Raw genomic sequence first — 12,216 nt, 5'->3', positions numbered from 1 at the left:
TTGGACGATTAGAATAGGAAATCTTGCTACAATTGTGTAATGTTTTAATGGGACCACACCTGTAATAAAGTATGCAGGTTTGGTCTCCATATTTAAGGAAGGACATATTGGATGTAGTGAGGCTTCACTAGATTGACCCTTGGATGAAAGGATTGCCTAAGAAAGGCTGAGTAAATTGTATCTGTATTTCTTGGCATTTTGAAGATTGGGAGGTGATCTCATTAGAACATTCAAGATTATGAGAAGTGCTTATCAAGATGGATACTGAGAGTTTAGTCTCAGGGTAAAGGCCTGATCATCTTTGAATGAGATGAGGTGAAATGTCTTCACTCAAATGGTTGCAAATCTTGGAATTCTACATCCTCGAGAATTATGGACCATTGTTGAAAATGTTTAAAGGTTGGTATAGACAGAATTTTGGAGTCTCAGGTGTTAGAGGGATTATGGGATGCAGGTGAGAGAGAGGAGTTGAAGCCCAAGTTCATTCATGATCATGTTAAATGATGGACCAGACTCTGAATGGTCTTCTCCTGCTCTTATTCTTTACATTCTCATGCTGAGAACGTGCCTGCCTTTCCCCTTACCAGAAATAGCAGACTGTAGCCCAGTCTATGACAAAGTATCATTGACTGGCTTTCCAGTTTTAATGCTAATGATAGCTCATCTGGGACCTTGGAGAAGAATGTGTCAAATAAACAAGGTTGTCTCCTAAATCAATTAGATTTAATAATTGAAAAATAAACAGCATAAGGATTGTAGAGATTCAATTAGTATGTGAGAATTCAATGTCAAATCAGAAACGGACAACAGAGAAAAGAGGAAAAATGAGATTGTGAAATGGACACAAACCTAAAGTGTAAAAAACATTTTAGGAATAAAATTTAAAATTTTTAGAAATCTCCTGCTGCAATTCACCATCTGAGTGAATGAGATTCCACATGCATGTTTTGGGCAAGAGAGGTTGATTGGTAGTTTTTTAACACAAATTATTTACCAGACTCTTCAAGAGAAGAATCCTATCAGACTTAAGACCATAAGACATAGGAGCAGATATTAGGCTATTCAGCCCATCGAGTCCGCTCCAACATTCAATCATAGCTGATAAGTTTCTCAACTCCATTCTCCCGCCTTCTCCCCATAACCTTTGATCACCATAGCAATCAAGAACCTATCTATCTCTATCTTGCATATACTCAATAACGTGGCCTCCACAGCCTTCTGCAGCAACAGATTCCATAAATTCATCACTCTCTGGCTGAAGACGTTTCTCCTCATCTCCATTCTAAAGGGTCTTCCCTTTACTCTAAGGCTGTGCCTCGGGTCCTAGTCTCTCCTGCTAATGGAAATATTTTCCTAATGTCCATGCTATCAGAATTAATTCTGATTCTCTCTCCATAGATGCTGAGTTTTTCCAGCATTTTCTGTTTTGCAGATTTCCAGCATCTGCAGTATTTCGCTTTAATGCAATTGGACGCTAGTTGCTAATAGACTACTCTGTTGTTGGGATCACAATAGCCTGTTTTCACAAGGTTTTTAAAAATATGTCTCTTTAAATCAATTAGAAGTGTTTTTTATTGTGAGCAGAAAACCGTACCTTGGAAGTGAATATATTTCCTTCTCCTTTTCATGTTTAATTTTAAAATCTTACACAGAAATTGACACATGAGACAGTGTGAAATTTGAAGTGTGGTGGACACATATGGGAACATTTACGTAATAGGCAATCTCCCTTGGTATTGTACATTGGGGATTCTAAATCAACTGTCCTCCAGGTGAAGCAAGTTGAGAGGTCATGGATAATTGGATCACTGCATGCACATGTAATTGAGTTTCCAATGTCAATTCATATATTTTGTCCTTAATGACAGTATAAATTCCTATTTCTACATGAATAATGTGAACTACTTATCTAAAGTTGTCACACTGCTGGCAATGTTGTCACAGTGTGACCAGTTCATATAGGCAGTTCGCTTTATGAATGTAGATGTGGAAGTTTATAATGGAGATGGTTGACAAAAGTGTACACCACTAGCACCTGAACACATTTTGCATGTTGCTACAACATACATGAAAACACTTGTCACTTTTTCATAATTTGCAAAATAATTTCAGTCCAAAAGTAAACAGCTCCTTAACTCCTATTCAAAGAATGCTGGCTTCTGATTGACTATGCTGGATTTTCCCAGCACAATCAGCAGTGAATTGGCCAAACCTACACAAAGGTTTGAGAAATTTCAATGCAAGTTATGTCCAGCATGTCTCTGGTGTCTGTAATCTCTGGAGCTAGTTTCAAAACCATTGTATTGGAACATGGCCCCGCCCATAACTCTAGACATGCTCTGAGATTGAAAGTCAGTGTAACACATTTCAGCTCATTGTGCCTTTGTGAAGTTTCATATAAGTGAGGTTTTCTTGAAGGTGTAAGACCACTAGCAGATACAGTTTTAGAAATTGAGATTTACTTTACTAATAAACTGACTGCTTTATGGCAATGAAACTAGTTAGTCTTTCTGTCTATTACTTTTACAGTCATTTTCAGTTATTTAAAGTCAAGTTATTCACAGCTCATGGACTACATGTGAATAAAAATGTAGTTTATTCTCGGTGATAAACCCATTTTCGGCAGTATGAACAAAGCTGCACCAGGTTAGCACTCTTAGTACATCAAGAAATACTTTAATGCAAGGAAATGAAAGGAACAGTTACATTCTGAAGCTCTGTCCAATTGCACTGGTTCATGGGACACTTCTACATTAGTGAAAATTTAAATAATATGTGGAAACTTGAACCACAATTTCTCTTCACAAAACCAGTGCAATTTTGAGTGTAATTTGCCCTCAGATTGTCCATTGCACTCGTTGTAGAAATTCATTGTAACTAAGTATTACTTTAGAGGTTATTGTATCAGTGGCAATTAATTGAGAGGGCTAGTTAAATTAAAGAAAATGTAATCTATGGAAGAGGTTCTGCATCTTCATAAAATTCAATCTAAACATTTTTATAATCTTGGCAATTTTAAATCTCTAGGCAGGAACTGTGCAGTACATTCATGCGCATAGAACCCATCTGTTGGAATAATTCACTTGAGGAGTGTGGGGGAACTCCACAAATAAACAATTATATGAAAGTTTCACTGACAATGCAGCAATTTAGCTTAAAATAAGGTGTATTCATTTCAGCATGCATGGCTAATTTGTCTGATAGAACTTGCAATATTCCCTTTTTATGTCCGCCCATCCTTTTTTAGATTCTGTCTGTGATCTCTCCATCATAATCTGTTTGTCCTTCTTTCTCCCACTTCACCTCTTGATGTATAGGTGCCTTGATTATGAAATGTATACTGTCTTTTTGATGTACTGTTGCTTCTCAAAGAGAAAAGCTCCTCTGCCCCTTTTAGTTCAGTGTAGTCTCTGAGTCCCACTCAGCAGAGGTGAGTTATTTTATAACAATCTGGGTATTGGTCTAATTTGCGGATTAACTAGTTGCAAAATGTACTTACTTGGGATATAGTTCATTTATTCAATGTATTCTTCATTAAGAGGAAGTGAGGAAACTGCAAAAAAAAAGGATATCTCAAGAAGAAAAGTCACTTTTGATTTATTTCATACCAGACCTATTTTCAATGTCACTAGGAAGTAAAGAAAAAGAAAGATTTGAATTTATACGGTTTGTTTCACAAAGTACTTTATGGTCAATGAACTAATTTTGATGTATATTCAGTGTTATTTTGAAGGAAATGCAGCGATCTATTTATGTACCAAGTTTCCACAAGTGGCAAGATCACAATGAGCCAATGATCTGCTTTTATGATATGGATAGATGAATAAATATTGACCAGGACATTGAGATAATTTCTCATCTTTTCAAGATAACCCTATGCGTTCATTTACATTTACTTGAAAGGGAAGATCCTAGTTTAATAACTGTTATAAATGAGGCTGGAGGAGTGCTCTGTCACTTCTCATCTCACTGTTTTGTGGTTCCAACATAAAATAAAAATATGTTTATCTAGTTACCAAGATGGCCAAATAAATATCATATGTATATCAGATTTTAAACAAAATACTCTATCAACCAGGTTTGCTAACAAATATGATTATGGGTTTATTATCAAAACAAAACTTTTTTAAAAATAATACACACACACCCAGACACCGCCAACAGATATCTCTGCAGAAATTTGCTTTCTAAAATAAAAACACTTTGGTCAATTAACTCTTTCTTGAAGTCAAAAGGAAGAAGCTAAGGATTTTCCTAAATCTGATGTTTTGGTACTTGTGGTTACGTCACTAACCACAAGTCCCTGAACTGATGTAGTTGATTTTCTTTCCTGATAAGGGAGAAATCCGCCATAGGTAGCTTGACCATCGCAAGTTTCCTCCAACTCAGTTTGTTCTTAGCAACTTTCTGAGATAGAGCAAGAGCATATCAAGCCAGTCACTGTTCAAAAATCCCCGGCCAGGTATACAGCAAAACATGCAGTTATCACCAGTCCTATGATTACTAGGAGCCTTATTTTTGAAAAAAAATTCCCATTGTCTGCAGTGAATGTTCAATCATGTCTCTTAAAGGAATGTCTCCAGGTTTGTCCACAAGTTGAAATGCATTCCTTTTTCCACAATCCTTCAAAACCTTAGTCATTCAGGCAAATTAAGTATGAAATATCTTGGGAACACATCTCATTCAAAAGCAGTACTTCTGACAATGCATCACTCTTTTAGTATTACACTGGAGTGTCAGTTTAAAGTGTTGCATTCAGTCTTTGGAACAGAACTTGAACTCTCAACTTTGTGAAACAAAAGTAAGTGTGTTACCAATTAAACCCCATTGGAATTTGCCTAAGAGTCTTCCTACCTAGTCTTTTTGCCCCTCTCACCGCGAGAACAGTTTAGTCTCTAGTCATCATTCCCAGGATTGAATTGGAAGCTAAACCTCTCTGGTTTTCTGATGTACGTATTTATATTGAAGATACTGCTGGTTCATTTTGACTGACTACACTATAAATCTCCTGAAAAATTGACCTGGTTTCAGATCCAATGTCTAGTTGTGACTTAGTTGAAATTAAAGCACAAAAAATATCTTCCCTTCCTTTTTGTTAAAACCCAGGTTGGCTGCCACGACTGTTAATTGTTTTGTTCAGACTTGAAGGTGTTCTGAATTATGGCCGAGAATTGACTGTGCAGCAGCGTTGGAATTCTTATCATATTTGTTTGACTTTTTTTTGCTGTTTTTTAATCAATATGTTGAACATTCCTAAACTAATATGTCAAACCAAGATTTTCAGGCTACAATGCTGAGACTGCATGCAGAGCTCAAGCAGTAAAAGATGTAAAGTATTATCTCAAGAAAAATTGGCATTATATGGGTTAAGCTTTATCAGACTTAGAGCATTATGCTAAATATATGAAACATTTAAATGTTTTGGAATATTTTAAATCAAATGTAGTTTTCAGGATAAACACTTCTCTATTGACCATCACTAGTGATACACTGTGGGACTGGTATAACCACCAAAGTTAATTATGTAAAAGTTCGTATACATTGATATGAAATTTGCTTCTTGGTTTGTTCCCAATAAATAGGATATTGTGTGGAACATTTTTCCTCTAGTGCACAAGGTCACAGTAAATATTCACAAACCACAGAATTTTATTCTTATTTTTGAAGATATTTTATTTCAGATTCATCAACTGAAAACTATTTTTTATGCTGATATATTCTAATTTCAAAATTAACTTTGTGCTTACAAATTTTGATGTTTTCAAATGTTTTTTTTTCCATGGCACTTATGAGAATTACTTTTTCTCTTGAAGCTGGGGCCATAAATACCATTTGAATAATTGTTTTCCCTTTGTTCTCTAATTGAATTGCTGAGATTGAGTCTTTGAAATGACAATGTATTCACAGTGTCTCCAATGTAATACGTTTTTTACACATTGGACACTCTTGCTACAGGTTTAGAAGAATCCAGTAGTCTGGAACCTTGGGCTATACAAAATAATACTATCACAAAACATATCATATAGTACCTAAATAGTGCTTAATGAAACTCTGAAATGCTGTTTAAATTCATAACCACACATTTGGAAGAGAAACAGGCAAATCCACACACACATTATCACAAAAGCAGCAAATCCCTCTTCATGTTGTCATCTGAATAAACTGTTGCCAAGTCTAAATTTTGGTTTGTACATAGTCTGTGGCATGTAAGCTTTGTCAAAACATTTTTGAGCATTTTAAGGTATCAGCGGAGATACAACTCTGAATGTGGTTTGACTATTACAGAAGAGTTGATTAGATGATTAATCCTGGACTTTTTAATAGATAATGGTTATCTTAGCTTATCCAATGAAAACTGAGAATGCAAACAGGAAGTTCTTCATACTCCTTCCCTTCTCTGTTTCCTTACTATGATGAAATTGAGCATCATTCCATCAGATTTTTCTCAGGATTCTAAAACAACTGAACATTCTAGATTGTCTTTGAAAGACAGAAATGCTATTTTTTAAAACTAAAGTCATTTGAGGGGGGGTGATTAACTCAGTTAGCTGGATGGCTGGTTTGCTGTGCAGAGTGATGCCAATAATGTGGATTCAATTTCTGTACCAGCTAAGGTTATCATGGAGGACTATCATTCTTGACCTCTCCTCTCGCCTGAGATGGAGGAACTGTCAGATTAAAACATCATCAGTTGCCTCTCTCTAATGAGAGAACAGCTTTATGATCCAGTAGGACTATGGTGACTCCACCTTTTACTACATTTTCTTGATTTACTTAATTTTTCTTATCTTGTGCATAGTTTATGTAAACTGCATGATGACCCTCATTCTTCATGAAGATTCTCATTGCAAAAGAATAGAGCTAATGAGCCAGTTATAAGGAGATTTTGCTCTGAGGAAGATGATAAAATTAGGTATTTTTATAGTTAGTTAACGTCTCAATAATAATTAATCTAATGTTACTTGACACAATCTTGCTTTCAGACAATTAAAAGAAAACATTATTCTTCTCACAATTAACATCGGTAAAGTTATTTGAGGACTCTCCACCATAACGAACTGAGAAAGCTAACTAAATGATGTCCAGTGAATGACGGTGGATCCTGGAGTGTAACTTTTTATTACTGAATTGAATTAAGAGTGTGAGTCAACTTTGAGGGAATAAAGTTAAAAGGAAACATATCCTTCCTTTTTTCATAAACGCACCCAAAATGCATTACTTGCCTAGCATGTAAATAGTCCTTGGTTGTATTTCTTTACCTCTGATTGATCAAATTGCAATCATTTTTTTTTAACCAGATGTTGTGAGTTTATTCAATTTTGGGCTTGCATACAGAAAGTGAAGGGTCTCAAAAGTGTAGCTAATCTCATTCCTGCCTGTACACTGTGCCTCCTCATTGTTCACCGTGCATTTCCTAACTTACTGCAAACACGAAATGAAGGTTACACACTGAAAGAACTGTGGACGCTGTCAATCAGAAACAAAAACAGAAATTGCTGGAAAAGCTTAGTAGCTCTGGCAGCATCTGAGGAGAAAAATCAGAGTTAATGGTTTGGGCCCGGGGGAGTTTGGGTCAATTTTGAGCAAGGGTCACTGGGCCTGAAATGTTAACTCTGATTTCTCTCCACAGATGCTACTGAAGTTTTCCAGCAATTTCTGTTGTTATTTATAAAATGACGGTTTATTGATGCTGGCTTTGAAACAAGTTCTCTGCTTGTTACAGAAACAGGAGGTAAAGCAATGCTGCAAAGGGACAAACAGCTTGCTTAGAAAGGAGCTTATAGGCCCGCAGATCGATTCATGATTTTTTGGACTTAGTGGAACAGAACATCATCAAATCCATTGCACTGCTGCAAGATTTACATTGTCCTGAATCTTCTGGTCAGTGGTAGTATTGTGTACATTGCTGCTGCCCAGAAAGATTTTCCCGACTGTGCGTTACTGAACATTCCTGACTTCAGCAGACATAGGCAGTACAGCATTTCTTGGGGAACTCTATCTGATTGCAATAAAGTCAGGAAAAGAAAGGACATGATCCCCTTTTATAGCACTAGCTGCCATTTACAAGTAAGTTTAAAGATTCACTCTATGAGTGAATGGGCATGTGTTTGAGTGTGCAAGTAGGTAGTTGATGAGGTTGCTGATTGAGAAGGCGAATCAAATAGATAGGTGGAGTGTTGGTCAGTGAGTGTGTGGCTCTATGTGTGAATGTGAAGATGTTGAGGTGGGTGATTAAGGAGATGGGTAGGTCAGGTTATGGGAGAACTTGGATATTTGGGGAAATAGTTGGTAGGGGGTCTGGTGTTTGGAGATTGGATAGTGGAGTTACCCAGGTTTTACACCAGATTTTAAACTCTCTAACTTTTTCCTGGATATCAATTAAGGTAAGTTGTGTGGATCTGTCCCAAATAGGGGAGGCAGAGGTATAATGGTAATGTCACTGCACTAGTAATCCTGAACCCTTTATCTCTCCACCCCCGAGGCTCCCAGCCTCATTCATGATCAAGGGCTTTTGCTCGAAACATCGATTTTCCTGCTCATCGGATGCTGCCTGACCTGCTGTGCATTTCCAGCACCACTCTAATCTTGACTCTAATCTCCAGCATCTGCAGTACCCACCTCTGTCTAGAAATCCTGAACCCCAGGCTCTTGTTCTGGGGACATGGGTTAGAATCTATGGTAGTAGATGGTGAAACATATGATTAATAAAACCTGGAATTAAAAGCTAGCCTAATGGTGACCATGCCGATTGTTATAAAATCCCAACTGATCCACCAGTTTCCTGAAGGAAAGAAAGATGCAGTTTTTTTATCTGATCTGGCTAGCATTTGATTTCAGATCCATAACTATATAATTGACTGAACTGACCCTCTTGGCAATAAATGCTGATCCATTCTCTTGTTTTCTCTTTCAATGTCTGTAATACAGTTTTACATGAGGCAGTATTCCTCCTGTATTTGACCTGGCTGGCTCTCGTTTATCAGCTTAGATAACTAATTACTTTGTATCAAAGATCACTGGATAGCAATCAGGAATAGGTTGCTGCCAGGTTTTCTCCTTCCCTGGCCAAGCCACTTGATCCATTTGTAATATGCCATTTCCTGACTTGGATGGTCTCACCCAACAAAGATGGGAAAATCAAATCTGGGGTAGATTTTACTGGCCTCCAATGGCAAGCTGGACTGCTAGGTGTTTGGGGGAAGGGGCTGGCCTGGAACATATCCCTGGTTTATTTCCCATTACACTAATCTTTCCACAATGTTACAAGGGTTGTTAAGACCCTGTCTGCCCTTTTGCCCAGAGAGGTCTTAATTGGCCAAGTAGAGGTCACAAAGCACTGTTTCCCATTGTACCCTTGAGCATGAGGAGTTTAGGGATGGATTGAAGGAAATTTTCCAGCAGCTTATCCACTTGGTCCTTGTTTGTTACTCCTCTGTTATAGGCTCCCTTTCAAGATCAAGTCATTCAAATGTTCCCTTCCTGTCCAGCCTCCAAATCCAAGCCATGCAGGTCCCTCACAGCCATCATTCTTGTCGTCAGCTTCCTAACTTCCCTGTGTTCTGAGGTTATGGTGCATGAGGGCAAATGGGACTAGATTAATTTAAGATATCTGGTCAGCATGGATTGGTGGATAAGAAGGGTCTGTTTCTGTGCTATGACTCAATGACAGCTTGTACCCCCATCACTCCCACAGACATTGCTGGGACTACAGAGATGCTGGCCAATCAGCGTTCTCAGGTGGGACATGTACTGAAGTGGAGGTGGAAGGCTCATCTCCAGCCAATGCCCTTCAGAGCATTAAATAGCTGTGGACCGTCTGTGACGTCTCCATTGGTAAAGGGGCAGGAGGGGAAAACTAAGTTACTGCCCCAAGATTTTCCTGATTCATATGAAGCCACATTAATTTCTGTGGCTTTTTTTACACATCAGGCTGCATTTCATAGGAATAATTTATTGGAAGAAGTTACCTTTCATTTTAATTTTTCAAGTTAATTGAGGGTAGCATCAGACTCAGCTGTAGTATTCGCTGTGTTGATATAACTAGCAATATGACACTGTCTTGGGACATTTCAATGCTTTTGGAAAACAGTTCAAATGGGGTTATCTTCCTCTCCACTACTCACCCATCAGAACTTCCAGGTTCCTAACTGCACAATGGTTGCCAACTTGCATCTCTTAGCCATATCATTTGGAATTGTACGGCATGATACTAACAGCAATTCCTTGCTCACACTTTTCAAAGCAGATTTAAATATGGCGATCACAGTGTGTTCCTAAGCATAAGACTGTGTGAGAACAGTCGTCTGGGCTCACGGAGTCAACCCTTCCATGAAGTTCATAATTGACATTATTCAAATATGGAAAATCCAGCCGGGAGAAAGTATTTGCATTTGCACAAGGAACGCAGAACAAGGAACATACAATATTAAAATTTGATCTATACTTTTTAAGAGTAGGAAAAAAAACATTAATTCCACATGAAAATTTGGAACACTTGCCCCCAAGTCAAAGAATGTGGAGTCTTAGCGAAATCACCATGACAATTTTGATAGATTTTCATTTCATATCTTTGGATAAACATTTCGATGAAAATGGAACAGTGTAGGACAGATAGGCTTCAGATCGGTTCCACAGGTCAGTGCAACATTGAGGGCCGAAGGGCCTGTACTGCACTGCACTGTAATGTTCTATGTTCTATATGAATATCATATACCATGCATCAAAGATATAGATTTGAGGTAACATCAAGTATGATCTAACTGGATGGTAGAACAGTTTCATGTCCCTGCATTTCTACACAACACAAATATGATGATCTCTAAAAAGTTCACATTATGAGTTTGATTAGGCTTGGGACAAATGGTTCAATTATCTCTGAAAAGCAGTCCCAAAGCCTAATCCTATCTCCTGGTCAAGGCCTCATCTATAGCAAATGTTGTTGAAGATCTGCTGCATAGTTAACAATAATTTGTGGGTTCCTAAGTAAAACTTACAGTCATTACTTGCAAATTTGCAAGCAAATGTATTTTTAAAGCCTCTTAATCATAATCTCAGTCTAAAAATAGGCAGATTAATCATGGAGGTGCTTTATAACCATAATTAAAATAAAAAAGTTAACCTTCATAAACCTGAATCCTGGTTGGGAATGATCAAATGTGCAGTAGTTAGATGATTACAATATTATGAGAACTCTTTCTTCTAACAGAAAGAATATATATACACAGTTTATCACAACAAACAGCACTGCAGCACCAATGAAAGTTCAGCAACATGATCACCTGACATTATGTACTATAAGGCTGTAATGACAAAAACAAATGAAAATTTGTTCTCTGTCTGACTGATATGCATTTTAGCTGGATTATGTGTGGCAGCAATGTGATAATTGAGGAAAGAAGTTTTATCATCTTGCAAACCTATCATGTGAGCCAGAGACTATATGGGCCCAAGTCTTGGGTACTGCAATAATTGCACCTTTGAAACAGCTCATAAATATAGTTATTATGAAAATTACAACAGACTCAATGGCCACCGCCATGTTGGATTCCCTCCAAAGGTCTTCTATCCTTTTTGTCTTGCTAGATTCATGCTTCAATCTGATGCAACCCCATTGCAATGCAAATTTGTATTTTGCCTTGCTAACTATCTCCAACTTGTATCCAGTTGTCAAAAATGAATGCTTTCATTGTTTTAAGACGTTAAGTAGAGAGTATGCCCTATCAATGTTAAGCTATTGAAAAAAAAATCTTGTTTCAAAAGCAATTAATTTATCTTCAACCAGATGAACTTAAACACATTTCTGACCTGAAATATTTTCATAACATACAATTTGACCACTTACCTGTCTGGAACCAGAAAATAGTGAGAGACAGAGCAATACTTAGTTTAATTTTCTCACCAGTCAGATCGAAATGACTTTTTACTTTTGTGAAAGCCGAGCGTTATGACTTCTCAGCTCAGTCCCGATATCTTCTCTCTGTCTCCCTGTTACAGGGATGGTTGTGTGAGCTGCTACGTTGGAAGGAAAACCCGACGCCGGAGAACAGGACCTTGTGGGAAAATTTGTGCACTATCCTGCGCTTTCTGAGCCTTCCTCAGGCTGAAAGGGATATTGTCTATGAGGAAGAATCTCGGCACCATCACAATGAACGTTTGCAACATGTTGTCCAACTGTCCCCAGAACCTACCCAGGTAGGATGAACCTTTTCTGTTGCT

At 37.6% G+C, this 12,216-nt stretch overlaps 1 protein-coding gene across 11 annotated transcripts in view; it reads left to right on the top strand.

Moving 5' to 3' along the window:
* Positions 1-12,216, top strand: part of satb2 (SATB homeobox 2) — a 170,247-nt gene that overhangs the window by 110,543 nt on the left and 47,488 nt on the right. For all 11 annotated transcript variants that reach the window (XM_043692948.2, XM_043692945.2, XM_043692955.2 and 8 more), the window contains one exon: positions 11,995-12,192. In XM_043692948.2, coding sequence (XP_043548883.1) covers positions 11,995-12,192 — 198 coding nt within the window. The remainder of the gene's footprint in view (positions 1-11,994; positions 12,193-12,216) is intronic.

The sequence above is a fragment of the Chiloscyllium plagiosum genome, unplaced genomic scaffold (assembly GCF_037043375.1).
Source record: "Chiloscyllium plagiosum isolate Xiang-an unplaced genomic scaffold, Cpla_swu_hap1 HiC_scaffold_7, whole genome shotgun sequence".
NCBI classification, from domain to species: domain Eukaryota; kingdom Metazoa; phylum Chordata; class Chondrichthyes; order Orectolobiformes; family Hemiscylliidae; genus Chiloscyllium; species Chiloscyllium plagiosum.
The sequence above is the reverse complement of the archived record's forward strand: the minus strand, read 5'-3'. Positions and strand labels throughout refer to the sequence as shown.